The following is a 19,990-nucleotide window of genomic DNA, read 5'->3' as shown; positions in this document are numbered from 1 at the left end:
TACGTATGCAACATCGAAAGTTCCACTACCAGAATCCTTTTTACAAATTGTAATAGGATGTCACTATTCACCACCAACCAAGACTTGGTTTGAGACACGGTTGAACTTATAGAACTTACCATAACGGGTAAAGTAATGGAGTATCCGACAGGAGAAGAATAGGATCGTTCCATTTTGATTATGAAAGAGTAAAACTTCTGATTGCTCCTTCAAAAGTTGTTAGGAAGAAGTTTCTATTAAGTTTCCACCATTCTTTTTCTAGTGTTATTTCTTAAAAGTTTATCTTTTACATATTTGTCATCAGAAACAAATTTTGAAAGATTAAAGTAACGCTATATAGGTTATCCGGCAAGAAAGAGAGGGAGAGAGTATAGGATTTTTGGGGAACAAATAGTGGATGGCTATAGTTGGAGAAAATGATTGTTGCTAGGTGGAGGACCATGCAAGATACGCACATCATGTGGCTAGAGGATGGAAAAGAGGTTGAGATATGTGAAGTCCATGCATAAGTAGCATGCTTTAATTAATTCCCGGAAGGAAGTTGTCAAGCAGATGGTATTAGTTCTGAGACCATGCAGCCATTAAGAAAGGGAGTTGAGTGAGGACTTGAAATTGTTCCCTAATTCATTGATACTATAGTATGATTTGTTGAAAGTAGGATGTACTACTTCTTGAATAGTTGAAGTGTTTAGGTGAACTAATAACCACCTTATTGAGTAGAGCACATGTCGTTGGCAAACTAGAGAAAGTTAATGCACTGGTAATAATGGTCACAGGAATTATGTCAATTTAAAAGAAAAGAAAGAAAAAAACTCTGATACTTCAATGGCCGGCGATGAGGGTGGGAATTGTTACCTTGAATTAATAATAAAGAGCATGAGATCAATCTCTCAATCAATCGCTTTAAATTGAAACAAAGCTTGCTAGGGAGAAAAGCATTTTAGGGTTCACCAAACAAATGGGACATAGTCACCGTATGAGCAGAAGATGTCTAGAAAATGTGTAGAGAGAGAGTAAAACGAATTAAAAGATGGTTTCCGACATTATATATGTGGTGTTAAATGCTAGAATTTAGGCCATTTTTTCATTGGAGTAGGTAAAATTTAGGGTCAGACAAAAGACTCAGTAGCATAACAATGTGGTGCAATTCTGCTGGACCGTTCACCAATGTTGTAATTTAGATAAATACTAAACAAACACCAATGGTGCAAATACGATCATCACCAAAACGAAGAATTATATCACGACCCAAGTTAGAGGAATTCAGCACATGGGACAACAATGAATGGTGGACAACATTCATTGTTGTCCCATTCATATTTATTACCCTTCATAAGAGACATTCATTGTTGTCCCATTCATATGTATTAATTACCCTTCATAAGAGTGCTAGACTTAACAAAAGTTAAATATGGATGTCAATTTAAATATAATTTTCATTATAAATTTTAAGCACAATTTAGTTTCAAAAACATATTTAACATAGAAATAAATGAATTTTTAAGATAGACGTATTTATTAGTTTCAAACTCTATTATTACAACAATTCTTGTGCTAATGGAGTTTGATCTCTCTAATTCTGGGTCCTGACTTCGCCACTGATCCATTCCCTTTCAGGATAGAATTATGTATTAGTAGTAAGCTAGGAAGCGGATACACACACACATATATATATATATATATATATATATATGGAAATTTGATGGGGATTAGATGGTATCTTATACGTCATTTATTTAAATTAGATTGCTTTTGAAGATAGCACTCTACCACCTGTCCGCAAGAAAAGTTCAGCAGGCAATGTGGCCAAGCTTGGAGCAATCAGACAATGACTGGGCAAAACAAACTTCCTCAAATGCATCAAATGGAGCGTGGCAGTTGACGGCTGGAAGAAGTTTAATTTGGGCAGTAATTAAAGTCCACGTTCGATTGTGCTTATGAAGCTACATGGATCACATCCTTAATAATTTGGGCAGTATATAAAGGATTTTTTCTTGTTTTAAGGATTGGTTTCAGAAATGAAGCAATATACCAGTGGACGGTACCCCTCATCCAATACAAGAAAAGATCAAAACCAATCAAACCAAAATAATAAAACTGTAAAATCTCTACCATATGCAACCAGCTATCCTAGATTGCTCAACGTTGTATGGTTGGTTACACTTGCCCAGCAGAAAGTGGCAGAAAAGAAGGACAAGCTATCTCATCAATGCTACGCGTAGACGCAAGTACATTACATCAATTTAAACTAACCATTTTATAGTTTCGGAAATTTTCAGCCAGGTCCTGCATTGGCAGGTTCGAAGGACTACATAATAAGCATTTCTACAAACAGGCAAAGTTGAAATAAAATTTCTCCAACGAAAGAAGAGTTCACGTTAAAGTCTTCCATTCTTTTCCCGTTGATCATAATATCCGACGATCTTGGCATTCATTTATGTGTCTTCAAATTTTGTTTGTGCTCGTACATGAGATTGATGGAAATCGTTTAAAACGTCTATCACATTTTGCTAAATAAATTTTTTTTATCATTCATTTTTAAAATGCGAACTTGGCATTCCTTACAAATTCAAATTAGTAAAAATTTGGTTCCAACCAAAGTTTTTTTTTTTATCTTTAGCTTAAAATTGTCACGTTGCTCACATGCAATCATTTTTTATGTACAAAAAAATATGATCGAAAACCTAAATTGGAACTAAATTTTATCGATTTGATTTAATTTATAAGGAGTGTAAAATTAATATTTTAAAAATGAAGCACAAAAATTTTCATTGATTGAAATGTGGGATGCGTCTTGAATGATTTTTCCTAAGACTGAATATATAAGTGGTTGAAAGATAGCTATGCAAGAGTAAATTTGACTGGATTTGCCACTTTGGGCTGGACACTGAAGTCGAACGTTTCAAAATGGCACTTATAATTGGTTATTGGGATGGATCACACAATCTAAGAAAAGCTGAAGAAGGCCTGCTGCGAAAAGCCACTCAAGTATAGGAACATATGCGTGAGGCCTGTTTCAAATCTACAGCAAGTCCATGAAATGTCACGCATATTCCTGGGGAAATCCATGGCCAAGCTACCTTTTGATCAAGGTGTATCTTGCCACATTGGGCTGCAATTCTTGGATCAGAAGTTCATGATGGTTAAAACTATCATTAACAATGGTGATGACATCATCATGGATCATTTCTTGGGTAAACTGCTGCATTCTGTCATATGATTTTGCAGATTACTGTAATACTCTCTTAACGTTTTAATGTATTGAAATAACTCTCATAGAAAATGAGAAGTAACTTCAGTTATGCAGATTGACTCAACTAAGCTCCAAAAAGGTGTGTATTGAAATTATAATATCCATTTAAACCTTTTCTATTATTCGCATATATTCGAGTAATTTTTTCTATCGTTTTATGTGAAGTAATCAGCACCACGTTATCTTTAGTATTCAAGAAAAATAGCATTTCAACCAATGATAATGTCGAAGCCATTTTCTATCAAATTTTGACCTTATATGAAATTACAAGAAAGTTATGTAATATTTTAAAAAGATTAGGAGATCATGCTGTAACAAAAGATTATGTTATTTATTCTTGGTTGGGAAAGAACACATTGCACATGTTTATAATCTCACTCACTCTCTCTTTTTGCCTTTTTCCTTTCATAGGCTTTCATCTAACTTAATTCGAGTTGTGTTCCACTAGAACGGATGAATGAACGATATGAGGCTACCTCATTTGGGCTTTGTAGGATCGTTCCCATGTGACAAGCGCAGCCTCGAAGTCCAGGATTTTCAATCTCTTACCTACCACTTTTGGGCCTCTTTTAGGTATCGTCGCTTATTTCCTTTCGTTTTCAGACAACAGACACCACTTAGTAGGATTACTGCATGCACTGTTGTTGACTAATTATTCCAAATAAAGTTAGTTTTTTTTTTAACCCCTTAAACCACAAAATGCATATGTTCATTAGAAACTTAGTTAATTAGCTATAGAAGCAGTTTTTTTTTTACACAACTTATATTCTTTATTGGGAAAAAAGGAAACCAGGATTACAAAATTTTCCGACACGCACTATCTCAATCTCTCCCCCCTCTTACTATCCTCCTAACAGATGACATGCCTAGCCTGTCCAGTCGGGACTTATAAAATAAAGTTAGTTGTTCACTTTATTTGTCTTGCAAATTTCTTTAGCTGTCAATTATTTGACCAATTATTACCGGTCACTTATTTGTATCTTCCCCTTTGTTTGTCTTCCTCTTCTGAACCTCAAGCCTCTAGGACATGAGGTGGTTGCGCAGGTAGACGATGCGAGAAACTTAATCGTTCAGGGCTTGACAACCTTTCACTTTAGCTCGAGATTTGAGTTTTAAAATGAAAGTTTATTGACTTTGACCTCAAGTTTAACTCTGATAAAAGTGAATCAACCTCATCACGTTCAAGCCAAGACTCGACTCAATGAGCCCCTTATTTCCAACAACGACGTGAACTAGATAGTTTCTTGTATCGGCCTTGCCTTATGGACGATAGTTATAAAATTCGGTCCGATCTTACGATCGAACCGATCAATCTAATTAATTAATCATAAGTTCGAATTGGATTGCTAATTAAATCAGTTAAGCAATAAACTCGTTAATTAGTCAATGACTCTATAGTTGTATCGGTGAACCAAAAAAAATACCGATTGAAAACCAATTTAAAATTTTTATTATTTTTATAAGTTAAAATGTATTGTTATATTATATAATATAATTATTATTCAACCTATGATTGAACCGTGCAACCCACAATTGAACCGATGACTTAGTAATCCGGTCATCTCTCTGAATTGAACTCCAGGCTGGGTATAACAACTATGGTATGAACAACTACTTTCGCTGGAGGACTCTAGGAAAGTGACGGGTCAACATTGGCAAAACAAATGTTCAACTTTCGCATGCATTGTCGCTGGGTGGTCGCATACAGCGCTCCCCAGTACTCGTTCTTTATCATCCTTGATAGCTGTATAACTATCTAGAAGCTCCAGGAGGCAACAGATTCAGATGTACGATCTAGGGTGAAAGAAACCCTTGTGGCGGACATTGTGGGTAGTGTTTAACAAACGTCCACGTTTATCAGCTTCGAAAAAAAATACACATTTGTCGGATTCCGAAAGTAGGTGTTTTGAGTCCATGAAGTACATGTGGATTCACTGTGGTAAGGGTGTGCTCGGGGGGATTGGGGAGTTGGACTTCCGTCCCACATCGCTTGTGTGTGGGTTCTTCAACCTAAACTTAAATTTTATGGGGGTCTCGTTCTGTCACCAATTCATTGGATATGAATTCTCTGTAGATCCGGCTTAGGTTTAATGGGGGTTAATTTTTGAGTGTTTCTAATCTAATTGTGTGTGTTTGTTCCCTTTCAAAAAAAAGGCATGTATGGATTCTAAATAGATAATTGGCCTTAATTTCATTTGGGCTAATTGTATCTCGCATCTCTCAACTTGCATCACTTTTCACTTTATACCTTAAACTTTAATTTTGGATATTTTGAGTCCTAAATTCTCAAGCTTGTTCAATTTAAATTCAATCAATGATTACATTAGCAAAATTAATGAAATGTACTGTTTTGTTTTAACCGCGATCTCTTAATTTTTTGACTATTTTTTGTACACTATGATTGATTGTAAAGTTTCAATTACTAATATTGTTATCAAAATTCATGAACTAAAAGATAGTGCAAATTAATGATAATGTATTATTTTATTTTTATTATGAATTTGTGATGTCTTAGCACCTTTTGACTACTTTCGTTACATTGTCATTGATTTATTGCAACCTTTGTGCCATTAATTTTGTTAAAATTATCGTTGATTGGATATAAATAGCACAAATTTAAGAATTTAGTGTGCAAAGGGCTCAAAATTAAAAGTTTAGAAAGCAAAACGTTCAAAATTAAAGTTTAGAGTGTAAACTGAAAAAGTGATATCGAGGGTGCAAAGTGGAGTTAGTCCATTTTCATTTTGAGGTGAAGGAGTAAGGATACATGATAAAACGTGCATTTCAGTTTTGTTGAAAAAATGGGTTTGTTTGAATAGAGTGTTATTTGAAATAATTAATGTAGCACTTTTTGTGATGTGATGTATATGAAATAAAAAAGTGATTGAAAATATAAAAAAAAATGAGTCGGAAAATGTGTTTATGATGCAAACAAAATATTATTTGAAAAAGGTATCCAAACAATTTACCTTGTATACAATTTGCAGGGTGAGCGTTAATTGTTGATACCTTATAATAGCCTCGACCTTTATCTTTCTTTTCAAGACAAACTTCGTTATGAGTGCAGACAACAGAAATCCTAAAGACGAATCCTTCCTTGTATGATCAAAGTAAGAAAATTAAAATGAAATGCGTGTATAGCTCCTCGCCTCCAACTGAATACACAAAATGGAAAACGACTATGGAAGCAATCTTTTGCTTTCAAGTGCTCAAATGGAAGAGATCTAAAATAAATTATAGATAACACGATCTTTTGCTTTCAAGTGCTCAAATTAAAGTGTTTTGCTATGAAGTGGGAGGCCTTCTCTTATTAGCCTTCAAGTCGTCATTTCAATTTCACCCTAAATACCGAAGAGCAATTCGGTATATCAACCAGGAAAGGAAGGGGATCATACCCCACGTGTACCATAATAAAGGGCCCTTGTTCATTACAAACAATTACGACAAAGACAAATTTCAATGTGACAAATAATATTGTGTGCAATCACTTATCTAAAATTCCCAGCATGATCATTTCATACGTACAAGCATTCCGAACAAATCATATAAATCATCAAGGGACGCAATTATGCAGCTTCCCTTTAAATCTGTACCTACCTTTCATATTTATATAAAAATCTTCTCCATCAATGAATGCCTAAGCAATTTTTCTAAAAATTCTGACCCTTGAGTTATTGTAAAGCCATTATCAGCACCACTGTATCAAACAGAGAGCATCCAGCTAGGCATCGGTGAAGTGTCTAGTACTGGCAGCTTCAGAAATGCAGGAAGCATCAAGGTGAGGAAGAGTGTATGGCCCTTTCAACAAAGCCGAAGTAATCCATCTGTTTTCAGCCTCTGTGAAATGGGGGCCATCCCAGTTGATATACACGGAAGGATCGGGGCAAACAGTTGTCGGTGGATCACCACACTGCACCTCTTTGTTGTAATTATAGGGGCCCCCATCTCCGCAACAAGCAGCAGTGGTTCTCCTAAACCCTGAAGAAACATATGGAATCCAAGGCCATAACTTTAATCTGTTTCGTGGAATCCAAGGCAAAACCATTACTTTAATCTGTTTTGTGGAATCCAAGACCGGTGGAGGTTCTTTTATCTACCCGAATATTCTAACCATATCGTATTAATCAAGAAAAAACATAAAAAAAATATACAATGATTGAGACTTACCATATTCTTCTGGGTTGCGGTAGAGCTGAAGGATAGCATTGTAGTAATCAGCATAAATGATGGCAGCAGTTGGATGGCGTTTTCTAGCCATATTCAACTTTGTTTGAAGTAGCTCGTCGTGGTACTCAGCAAACTCATTTAACCAATTTATGCATCCAGTTGAAAGATCATAATTCCCCGTATTCGGACTCCCAAAATATGTGAGACTCACCGCTAAGCACCCATCTGGTACAAGTCCTGGAACCATCACTGTGCCAACTCCAAGTTCAACCAATTCCTGTACAAATGGGGTAACCTAGTCAAAATTGTGCTAGTGAGAACAAATGTGAACTGCTTTAGACCATATATGATTCGCCAAACTTTCTACTACTATTTATCTCAATGATTTTTGCACAGATTCTTTCCACTGTTTTTTTTTCAGCTTCAACTCTCCTAATAATTACTTCCACTTTTTCTCCCTTTGATTTGTCATAGTCTTACATTGACAGCTAAGACCGCGGCATCAGTAATTAGATGTGCAAGCAGCTTTCTCTCCTCCAGACTTGCTCCTTGAAATAAAGCATAGCGATAATCATTTCCTCCAAATGGTCCTAAAAGGACCAGTGATCTCTTCAGCTGCTCTCCACAATCTGCAAATGATTGAACATGAATTTACAGCGGATTGAGCATTAATTCTTGGGCAAATTACATTTTACCCCCTGTGGTTTAGCATTTTTTAGATAACCCCCATATGGTTTCAAAAGCTATACATAACCCCCTCATAATTTGGATTAAAGTATCAAAGTGACGGCAATAGTCACTCGTAACGGAACTTCTAAAAATGTCGAAATTACCCTTATAAATACATGACACATTAACCACCTATGATTTTTATATTTTACTATATAACCCCCTTATGGTTTAATACTTTACCATATAACCCCCTTATGGTTTTTAAAATATACACATAACCCCCCGATTAATAAATAATTTTCAACTTTACATAAGGATATTTTTGACATTTTAGGTAATTCCGTTACGAATGGTCATTCCAGTCACTTTGACACTTTAATTCAAATCATAAGGGGGTTATATATAGCTTTTGAAACCATATGATGGTTATGTAAAAAACGTTAAATCACATGGGGGTAAAGTGGAATTTGCCCTTAATTCTTCTATTTTTTTCAGTATCAACATAAACATTTTTTATTAGGGCATTCGAACATAATTTGATTCCAAAGACAATTTAAAAGTACATAGAAACGCATCGATGTAAGAAAATGATGGCCAGTAAATTTTGAAATGTATATTTCAGCAAAGGGAAAATGACTCCAGAAGTCCTTCATATTTAATCAATTATCTATTTGATCCACCAACTTGTTAAAGTATCTGTTACTTCCCCCAACATATGTATTCGATTCTAAATGTTTTATCCAAACCAAATCCAAGTATGGTAAGTGTCAGTTGGCCCGAGATTCGATTTCTTATAGAAGAAAGCAATCAAATTTTTAAGCTGAGCCACACATTGGATACTTTTATAGGCAGTGATAGAGCTAGAACCCTGTGATGAGGTAGTGCAGCGGTTAATTTCAGCATAAATCATACTCTTAAATTTATATAAAAAAAATATATTATGTACTTTGATTTAAAAAGCCAAATCCCTTTTTCCCATTACAATGTCATTAATATTTAATTTGAAATAGGTCCAAAAATTTTGTTAAAGGTAATCAATAGAAAATCTTTTTTGGGGGGGGGGGGTAAATATTGAATAAGGGGGGAATATATAAAACTTCAAAGGCTAATCTTTATAGAGAAAGATTTTTTTTTAATTTTTATAGAGAAAGATTTTTTTTTTTATTTAACAGGGACATAACAACAAAAAGAGAGAATTTTCTGAAATTCAGGAGGTATAAATATGGTGCAAACTTAAAAGAATTACTAGTCATTTGCCCTCAGACAAGTAAGGGAAAACTAAAGTCAATGAAGCATCAGTTGGTTTGATTTGGCTTCATTTCGTCAAATAAATCTTAACAGGCATGGAAGAGGCATGTTCGTTATTCAGATAATCAAAAGCAAAGAAAGCAAACCCATCCATGGTTGAATTTTCTAAAACCGTGTCTGTCAATCAGGAGGCCAAATTCTTTTAGCTAGGAATTCGACGAATTCGAGTGCTTTACTGTAGAAACTAGAATTTTGTCCGCACCTTAGCATGATTTCTTTTCTTATTTATTGTGAATTTATATAAATATGAATAATTTAAATATGAAAATTAACAACAATCCTATATGTTCATTCATATTCACTTTAAAAAATTAATGTATTCTAAATGTTCAATTATTTACTAATTTTTAAAAATTTGTTCACATACTTTTACTATAATATGATAGCATATATCAAATAATGTATTCCATATCAAAAACTTGGTAGATATTCTTTTTTTATGAATATTCTTTTAGATAATTTAAATTTTTATAATGACCATAAATCTAGAACTATATATTCACATTTAATTAAGTAGAAAAGATCCAGCAATTCAGTTTTTTTATCAATAAATATTTAGTTTCCAACAATACTGATAAATCTGTCGGTATAACAGTTAATTCTCTTTTTTGTACTAAGTTAATTCAAAATTAAGGGAAAAGATGATGAACAAGTTGAATACTAATCAATGATATGGTGATGAAATGAAGTAATTTATGAAATATGTAAGATTTTAATAACAGTGATTTGAAAAAAGTTTTACTATAATTTTATATAATAAATTCATAGAAAGCATTAAGATAAGATTAGTTATTTTAAATATCATTAAGATAAGATTAGTTATTTTAAAATTTAAAATAATTTTTAAATATATAATATAATATTCAATATGTGTAAAATCCAAATGACTCATAATTCATTAATTATCTTCAATTAAGCAGGAGTAAGAAACAATTCTAATTAAAATAATTATTGTCACACACACACGCACATGCACATATCCTTGTTCCAGGTGCCAGTCCGGCCCCACACGTAAATTGTTGGGTGTGGACTTGGAATGATGATAAATAGTCTTCTGAACCTTCCTCTAAAGCTGCTCGTATTTGTTGACTTCAAGAAATCCCACTTAATTAAAAAGAGAATGCGCAAATGCGGCATTACTCCATTGACTAATATGTGATTAGGTTCTGCTTAGTTGTAAAATAATAGGATTGTACTACATTAATGGGCCAAACCAAGAAGGGAGACCAACGTATCGTCGATTAAATAATTAATGGGCCATTTGCAAAGATTTCTGGAAGTTTGACCAGTTACTGGCACTCCAAATTCGGTACTGACATTCTAATCCTCTAAGTCGCAAGACGCAAAAAAGACAAAAAAAATAAAAAAAAAAAAGGTGCTAATGTCACTTGACAGCTCAGATAAAATCAATTCGGTGCCTTTTATTTCTTTTTTTACTATCATAAGGACTAATTCCACTTTGCACCTCTAAATTTACACCACTTTTTTACTTTGTGTCATAAACTTCAATTTAGATAATTTGCACCTTAAATGCTCAATTTTAGACACTTCTTATCCTAAATTCTCAAGTTTGTCTATTTAAATTCAATCAATAATAACATTAACAAAATTAACAGAATAGTGGATCCTCCAAATCAATAATAATGTACTGAATGTGGTCAAAAGAAGTCAAGAGATCGCAACAAGAACAAAATAATGTAATATCATTAATTTGCATTGTCCTTTATCTTGTTAATATTGTTAACAATATTAGTGATCAGGATCATATACAAATTAATGATAATGCGCTAAATATGGTCAAAAGGAGTCAAGGAATTAATGATAATCGCATCTAGAACAAAACGCTATACTGTCATTAATTGCTTCTTTCTTTATTTCATTAATTTTGTTATTTAAATGGGACAAATTTAAGAGTTTAAGATGCAAAGTATCAAAACTTGAGAGTTTACAGTAGAAAGTGTCCAAAATTAAAATTTAAGATGCAAAGTGAAAAAAATAATACAAATTCAGAGGTACAAAATAGAGTTAGCCATCCTTCCGAATAATAGTTCCGCTAAAAGATTTTAAAGAAGTTATTCCACTGCCCCCTACGGCTCCCTCTCGAGTTTTCAAGTGAGAACTGAATCTATACCCTTCAGCAAGCCAGAAACAATATGCACTTGCAATATATACGTATATATGTGTATTTTTCCCCCTAAGTTTTTACCTAATTAAAGCAGAAGCAAAATGCATTTCTAAAAATATAGTCCTCTTTAGATGCCAAATAAATTCATTTTTGGTATGTAGTGATCCATTTGATGTGCATCCGTGGTCTCGGTCTCACCAACCAAGGTTCATTCATGCAGAGGATAATGTCGTGATAATCAATGCAAACGTCTGCACCCTTATCTGTATTAACGTCTTGTCAAGTCCGCATGCTGATCAGGAACACGCAAAGTCTACGTGGTGAAATTCTCAATTCTGGACATCCGCTAAAATTCTTAATTTATTTCATTCTTCTTTTAATTTTCTGATTTTAAGTCACTTGCATCTCACCAACCAAGGTTACTGATATTTTCGTTCCAATGTGGAGCAAAAATAACATACACATTACTACTGGAAATTTCGACTACAATGAATACGTGTAGTGGGAGGGCTACTTCTTTCATCTCCTCGGACCATATGATTAAGCCACATGAGTCCATTTACTCAACAAGCAAAACCCCAATAAAAAATAAATAAATAAAATTGTGCTTTATTTTCAGATAATTCAATAACCCATAATCATGTGCATGAACACGCAAAACTGAGCATCAATTGGGTATCGAAAGCGACTGTCAAGTAGAAAAAAGGCTTTTCTCATTGGTCAAAGACGGAAACTCTTAGAACCAAGGAAGATGACTATCCCAGCTCAACCTACCCCTATCAAAAGAATTTTGTGAGCGCATTTTACTGAAAAAGTTCACGTAATCCAACAAAAAAAAAATTAAAAAGAGAAAAAAAAAAAACAAAAATAGAGGAGGAGAAATCCTATTTGCTTTTTGTTGGGGAGGGGGCTTGTAGGAAAGCGAACTTACCTTTTTCGGGGCCACAAATAGATGGCAACATGTGTTTGAACCAATCCAGCTGAACTCGCAGGGTATCATTAGTGACAGGATCAATTATTCCAATCTTATCGTAGAAATCAGTGTCCAGAGCTCTTGCTCCTGCCACTGCAAAATTCACTCCAGCACGAATATCCATTGTCATCTCTTTCGAAACTTCAGTATAAGGTGGTGGAATCGGAAGTCCAAATTGCTGAGCTGCAACATTCCAAAACGGCGTGTGAAAATGTGCCATGGCCAGTAGTCATTCGACTAACCAAAATATATATATATATATATATATATATAGAACTTAAATATATAATAACAGTGCATGATTAACCTAAGAAATCAACGATGAGACGGCCATCGCAGCATCGGCCAGTTGGATGGTGGAAGTAAGTTTCTCCGTTGGGAAGGCGGCCCTGGTGTATAATTCTTGGGGCTGAGAGGGCAAGCAAGTTTCCATTGTCCGTGAGGGAATCACCAAAGGCAAAAATGGATGTATAGCACCCTTCGGCTGATTGAGCAATGATTAATAAGATAGGAACAAGACACAGAAATGGATGATTGATCATTGTGAGAACAGAAAATAGTAGTAAATACAGAAACCTTTGGATTTAGCTTTCCACCCTTTCTTTTTTTTGGGAAGGAGTCGGGATCGTTTGAGCAGTGCAATGCAGGTGCGTATATATATATATATATATTGCGGGTTGGGTCATGCGTGAGGACCTATTGCTTATCCAATATTAGGTAAGAGGACTATGCCGCCCTTAAGCAGTCAAAAGAAAACCATGCATTGGTTCTTCTACCTTTGTAATACCTCACTCTTTCCCCTAAGTTGCACGTGGAAGGGGCTGCTTGTTTGGTCGTCGGAAACACAAGAATTCCAATTAGTGTCTTAAAACTCAGCTCGGATGTCCAGTCTACTTTCGGTGCAAGCATGCCTCAAAACTCCAAGTCTTGTTTTGCTTTCCAAAGGAAAATTTTTTACATTAAGGGTCTGTTTGATTGGGTGTAAGATATTTTCCCTGGAAAATGTTTTCCAAAAAATTTTTTTTAAAGAAAATAAATGCTTTCCTATTAGTTTTCCTGTGTTTGGTTGACTAGTTTGGCCTCCTAGAAATTTAAGTCCATTAGATCTCGAATATCCAACCCACAGCAGCATCCTGCGTCCTCACATACGTTTTGCTAAGTCATGCCTGCCATCCATTTTCTTTTTCCCCTTGTCACCATAGCTGCAATAAACTCCTCCCAGTACCACCATCACCACCACTTCCTCCTTGCCAGTCCCAGCACCATCCCTACCGCATCCCCACGGCAAAAGAAAATTATCATTAATGGGGAAGTCTTATGAAACAACAAGAAGTTTTTCAAAAATACCAATTGCTGGCAAATGGTATTACAGAAATTAAGATTCATCAGATTAGTTCATCAATAAAGGAGTATCTTTTTTTTTTTTTTTTTTTCCAAAACGATAGGAAATTTGTGTGATAGAATCCAGCAATTGACTTGCTGGAATCTAAACAATTTGGAGAAAGGAAATTTGTAAGTAATACAGGCATCTTACAACTGAAAAAAAAAAAAATACACGCACACACAATTGATGTGTTAATTTAATAAAGTGTACATTTGCTATTACTTTTATGATCTTTTGCATTTATTTTTGCACAACGTATGATCACTTGATCGTGTATAGCCCTTAGCGGGCAAAGTTATTTAAACTCACTACTAGTTTACTTAAAAAGAAGGGGGAAAATTCACTTGTTGGATTTGATTTTATTGGAATTAAACATTTGAATTTGTGTCTTTACTTGAGGAATAGCGATACATTTCCTTGCTATGATCCATGTTAAACATTTGAATTTTAATCTATATTGTCGTGCGCAATAATGCGTGTCAAATTTTCCTAGCTATGATCCATGTTGGACACGTTGTCTCTTAACACCCATTTGCAACTAATTGATGTAACTCGACATTGATGAGATTTGGAAACTGAATTGCGGACTTGATTGAAGTTTCTGCAGGTGAACGACGGCTAAGATCCTCGAACTCGATAGAGAAAGGAGAAAATCCTCCAAGTTTGTGCTGTTGGGTTTGAAAAAGCTAGTTTATAATGAACCTGGCTTCCATTTTAAAATCAATTGACCTGAATATAATATTATTGACATGAATATCAATGTAGATTATTCCACCAGAAGGAGGAAGGCATTGGGAAACAACAAAATGCTTCTCCACAGGCCTACTTTTGATGGGAAAGACCCCCACCAGAAGGAATCTTAGCACAAATTAACTTAATGGGAGGAGCTGAATACGACCCTTCAAATAGACCCTTGACGATTAATCTATTGGCTGCCTCTGTCAGATGCAAACCGTCCCAGCAGACATACGCGGAAGGGTCAGCACAGCCAGTTGTCGGCGGGTCTCCACAACCCACAGATGAATCAAAATTATATGGGCCACCAGCTCCGCAGCAGGCTGACAGAGTTCCTCCTGTAAATCCTGCAATAAACATTTTATTGACCAACTCTTGACAAGCGACGGAATGTTTTTCTACGAAAATTCCAAAACCTCCAATCCAAACGGGAAAACTTTAGAGTGGAAAATTGAGTAGTGATAAAGTCGGATAATATAAATTGCACCAAGTAAAGAGATAGAGTAAGTACCGAATTCTTTTGGCCAGCGATAGAATCGAATTGCAGAATTGTAGTAATCAGCATAGATAATTGTTACATGAGGATGAAGCTCCCTAATGCGATTAAGTTCAATTTGGAGCACCTCATTATGGTGCTTTGCAAAGTCGTTTAACCAATTAATGCAGCCAGGAGCCTCGTCGTAGTCGTAGTCGTAATCCCTATTGGAGTTCTGGAAGTATGTTAGATAGGCGGCCAAGCATCCCAATGGTAGGTTGCCGGGAACTATGAAATTCGCCGCCCCAAGTCGAATCATGTCCTGCCGCCGGAAGCCCAAAAGAATTGATATTCAGATAGCTGAAGTGACGAAGATATATAGCAACTGATGGCAGAGTTTGATGAGAGGAAATTGCAGTTGGAATTTCTTACCGTTATGGCTGAACTGATGGCGCCAACAACTGCGGGCACGAATGTTTTGACCTCCTCGATGCTTCTTCCTTGAAGAAGAGCATGGTTGTAATCGTTGCCTCCAATTTCTCCCATCACAGTTAGCGAGCTCTGAAGATATTGCATGCAATCTGTTGATCATATGATCAGCATAAGATTTCAATACTTTGATATGTACATGCAAGCCGCTAGAAAATATTATGGGAAAACAATTTTGATGAATTTTTTTGAAGTAACCTATCTAGCATGCACGTTACCTAATACTAGGAAAATAGAAATGTGACGTGCGCTGTTATTTTGAAAGTTACTCACTAATTTTTCTTTCGCAAGCCTATTGTTATACTACTCCTTATTCCAAGACACTTAATTACATGCGCACGTGTGTGTGTGTGTGAGATTTACATGTATTTAACTAATTATATGCATGGTCTACGACACGGTTACACATATTTACTGCATCAACAATTTGAAGCAAAGGTTACTGACTAGCTTTTGTGCCACATAAAGATGGCAACAAGTCTCTGAACCAATCCAGCTGTACTCGCAAAGTGAAGTTGGTGACACTTTCAGAAATTCCCCTCTCGTCAAAAAATGAAGGGTCCAGAGCTTTAGCTCCTGCTACTGCAAAATTGACGCCAGCATAAAAATCCCTGCTGCTCTTTGCATTCCGAATACTCACATATGGCGGAGGAATTGGAAGTCCAAAATTCTGAGCTGCAAGGTTGCAGAAAAACCAGGTAAGAAACCATGAGATTTCAACAGAGCTTAGTGATGCATGGATTTTTTTTTTCTCCTAAAAAAAAAAGAAGTATGATCAACCTATCATATCCACGATGAGACGACCATCACAACATCTGCCAGTAGGTTGGCCAAAGTAGGTTTCTCCATTGGGTGGGCGACCCTGGTGTATGGTCTTTGGGGATGAGAAGCCGAGTAGATTTCCATTATCCGAAAGTGAATCGCCAAAAGAAAACATGGATGTATAGCATTCGGAAGCAGACTGAGAAACAATCATCAATATAAAAAGAATGATGCACAAATATGGTTTAGTCATGGTGGAAGCAAAAGAATGAAAGGAAGAAGTGAAATGCTAGAAGATGAGAACTACAACGCTTTAATTTTGTTTTTCTGATTTATATAGAAACTAGTGGTTGAAATTCTCTTTGATTTCCTTGGGTGCTTTTATTTCACACTGACCCGTTCAGTAACATAATTGCGGTGGAGCCAAACATATTTTTCTCGTGCCAGCGAAAGTCTGCCTAGATCAGTCACGTTCCTAATTTCGATTGTAATGAATGAAAGGCGTACAAAACTCCAGCTCGACTACTTAGACCGTCTACAATTCTTGCGGTGCGAGGAAAACGTTGCTTGTCTGTAGGTTAATAAAGTACTCCCTACGTCCCACTTTTATACTTTTGTTTTTCTTTTTCGTCTGTCCCAAATTATAGTCCATTTTCCCATTAAGAAATGTAGTAATCTTCTAAATTGTCTAAAATACCCTTATTAAATATCTTATTATTAATACATTGTTATTAAATACCAATCCACTACATTGAATACATTGAGCTTTTCCAATTCTAACCCATTAGTTGTAACTGATATTAATTGGTACTCTTCGTGATTAGCATAAGGATATTTTAGGAAATTATTAATCTAAATTTATGTTTCCAATCAAATTAATTACACTTTCTTAATCTGTGTGAAAAAAAAATTCAGACTAACAAAACGGGACGGAGGGAGTACATTGTTCATAATTAAAGATGATGACCACCACATGCCATGGCCATCGTGCCAAGTGCCAACTGTAATTATAGATTTACGAGCTTTTGGTCATGCTGTGACCTGCATGCATGTAGGATGTGTACGGTACTACTATGATTGAATTTTGAATTTTGTGTGTAATAATTTTTATGAGTTGGAGTTGTTGAGTTAAATTTATAATTTTTTGTTACATTATTGCATGATTAAAAGTGTTAATTGACTTGTTTAAAGACAAAGTGATAGTTTGTATTGTCCGCATATTAAATCAAGGTTCAAAATTAGAAATTTTCATATTATTATTTGGCAGTGTTTTAGTCAAATTAGAGTTTTAGTAATTCTATTGGAGTTAAATTATGATAGCTTTATTGTTTAGAAATTAATATCTTATTAGAAAACTGCTTATGGTTGTAAGACTTGTGTATCAAGTCATTTATAGGGAGGCATATTATTGTGTTTAGTTGAGAAGAGTGAAAAATTGAGTTCTTATGATGTGATTAATAAATTATTATTGGTATTATTCCTCTTCTTTCATACATATTTTTATGTATATAAATTGCGTTCCCATATATATATTGATTTTATGAAATATATATCTTATATATTTTGTCTGTCATTAACACAAAATCCTAAATCTGCTTATCCAAATTGTTGGACACATGGACAGAAAGAAGGTAATCGATTAAAAGTGACCTAAATCACTGCACAAGGTACAACAGAAAGGTGCAATTGAAAACGTGAAAAGACCGAAAAACTTACTGAACCAACCAAATTTGCCAAAACAGAAAGAGGCCCAGGACAAAAGTTACCGTCATTCCTGCCAAAATAGCGTGGAACAGTCCCGCTTTTATATAGTTAAGGACAAGGGTTTACAGCCTTACGGCTTACATTTTGTTTCTTGGGCAACATCCAAGGATCCATCTCACCCAATCCGCAAACCGAGCCCCCACTTCCCACGTCCCAGGCCCCACACTCACCCACCCACGCCAACCACCAAAAAGTTTTCATTTTTCTTTTCCTTTTTCTCAAACTAATTAAATTTAGATCACGTATGATAACTTAGTTCAGCATTTAAATTTAATGAATTCAAATCTTAATATATTCAAACATTTTGATAATAAAAAATTGAACATTCAAAATTAATTAAGTGGGATTGATTTTTTAAAATAAAATTTACTCTCAAAATTAAGTGATAAATTATTTACTTATCACTGAATGTGATATGCACTCAAATGTATTAGATCTAATATTTAATAATTTAATAACTTAATGGATTCAAATTTTAAATTTTAGACTTGGGTTTCAAATTTCAATTTTATCAAACGACATCCTTAATATGTGATTTTGGCGAACATCTGGGTATTGCAGAATAACTCATGAGCTCACAACATTTAAACCCAAATCTTAGATTTTGAGAGAAAAGAGGGAAAGATGACCCGAGAAGGAAGGCAGCAATTGGTTCACAACTCTAGGTGCTGGTGATGACAAAAAGGGAGGGGCAAAGAGCAAACATGGTGCAGAGGGTACGGCAGAGGTAGGAGGTGCTGATAACGATGGTGGCGAGAAGCGGGCTGTGGTGGTGGATGGTAGGAAGTGCATCTACCGGAATTGATCGCGGATTGGAGTTGAAGAGAGCATCACGGATGGAATGATTTGCTGAGTCTGAGCTTTGTGAGAGAAGGAGCACGTTGGATTAAAGAGAAAAAATGCACCTTTTATTGATGTGGCAGATCTTACACCTGTCGCTTTAGGAGTGGCCCTACAATTGTATTGTCGACACCAAAGTCCGTTTAAGGCACAATAATTGCGCGCACCAAAATTCATGAATGAAAAGGCAAAAAATCTCTAATGGGTAATGATTATGTCTTTCACATGCAGTAGAGGATTTTTATTGGTTTCGTTCTGGTTGGTTGATATAACCCTCAGAAGCGTACCTCTAATTCTAATATGAAAAGGTCCTTTGAAAGTAATACGCGGATAGCAGCCAGAAAAAAGAAAATGCTACTTTGATTTTTGTCAATGCGAGTTTAACGTAATAAGGACCGTGTTAGGTAATTACTCCATTTTGAATCCGAGAAGCTTCTTGTGCTGTCAGCGGTTTCTTGTGGGGATTCGTCGCCATTCAATTATTTAGTACAGCTGATACTTTAGCTCTCACACGACAACTACCCGGCAAAAAAAAAAAAAAAGGGATAATTTCACTAGCCTCCTTTGAGGTTTTCAAAATATTTGCTACCTACCCTAAAACTAATTAGACAGTAACAAATCCATCCCATTTCAAAAACACAAACAATGTAAAATGCGTATCAGGAGAGAGAAAAAAACTTCATTCCATAGCTACCCTCGTTAGTGGGTAATGAATGGTACCTAGGCATATAACAAGAATAAAAACTCAAGAGGTGTATTAATTTGAAACTCTCATCAAAGGCTAGGTTGCTATTACATTTAGGAAACTAGCAACCAGCGGCTCTTTCTGAACAGCGTCTAATGTCTCTTTGCAACCATACTCTTGCGGGAAACTCTATATAAGTAGCAACACATGAAAATGCATCTTGTTGGATGTTTGATGAGTTTTACATATGTTGTTGCCAGAATTATGTTACCTTAAAAGAGAGGCATACTTTGGCATCTTACCGTCTGAAAGCAACGTGCGTGCCTTCAATTTCATGTCTGAATCGAGACTAGGTCAC

At 35.3% G+C, this 19,990-nt stretch overlaps 2 protein-coding genes across 2 annotated transcripts; both read right to left on the bottom strand.

Moving 5' to 3' along the window:
- Positions 1 to 6,630: 6,630 nt before the first annotated feature.
- On the bottom strand, positions 6,631 to 13,150 carry LOC113723926 (GDSL esterase/lipase At1g28570-like). Its single transcript, XM_072074459.1, has 5 exons — positions 12,806 to 13,150; positions 12,457 to 12,681; positions 7,901 to 8,049; positions 7,421 to 7,697; positions 6,631 to 7,231 (listed from the first exon to the last, which is right to left on the bottom strand). Exons 1-5 carry the CDS (start codon positions 13,038 to 13,040, stop codon positions 6,975 to 6,977), a joined length of 1,143 nt encoding a protein of 380 aa, XP_071930560.1. The 5' UTR covers positions 13,041 to 13,150; the 3' UTR covers positions 6,631 to 6,974.
- Positions 13,151 to 14,594: 1,444 nt separating this feature from the next.
- LOC113726131 (GDSL esterase/lipase At1g28590) lies at positions 14,595 to 16,671 on the bottom strand. Its single transcript, XM_027249674.2, has 5 exons — positions 16,362 to 16,671; positions 16,029 to 16,256; positions 15,525 to 15,673; positions 15,129 to 15,414; positions 14,595 to 14,964 (listed from the first exon to the last, which is right to left on the bottom strand). The coding sequence occupies exons 1-5, from the start codon at positions 16,594 to 16,596 to the stop codon at positions 14,705 to 14,707; spliced, it is 1,158 nt and encodes a 385-aa protein (XP_027105475.1). The 5' UTR covers positions 16,597 to 16,671; the 3' UTR covers positions 14,595 to 14,704.
- Between the last annotated feature and the right edge of the window lie 3,319 nt (positions 16,672 to 19,990).

Source organism: Coffea arabica, chromosome 2c, assembly GCF_036785885.1.
Source record: "Coffea arabica cultivar ET-39 chromosome 2c, Coffea Arabica ET-39 HiFi, whole genome shotgun sequence".
Lineage (NCBI taxonomy): Eukaryota > Viridiplantae > Streptophyta > Magnoliopsida > Gentianales > Rubiaceae > Coffea > Coffea arabica.
The sequence above is the reverse complement of the archived record's forward strand: the minus strand, read 5'-3'. Positions and strand labels throughout refer to the sequence as shown.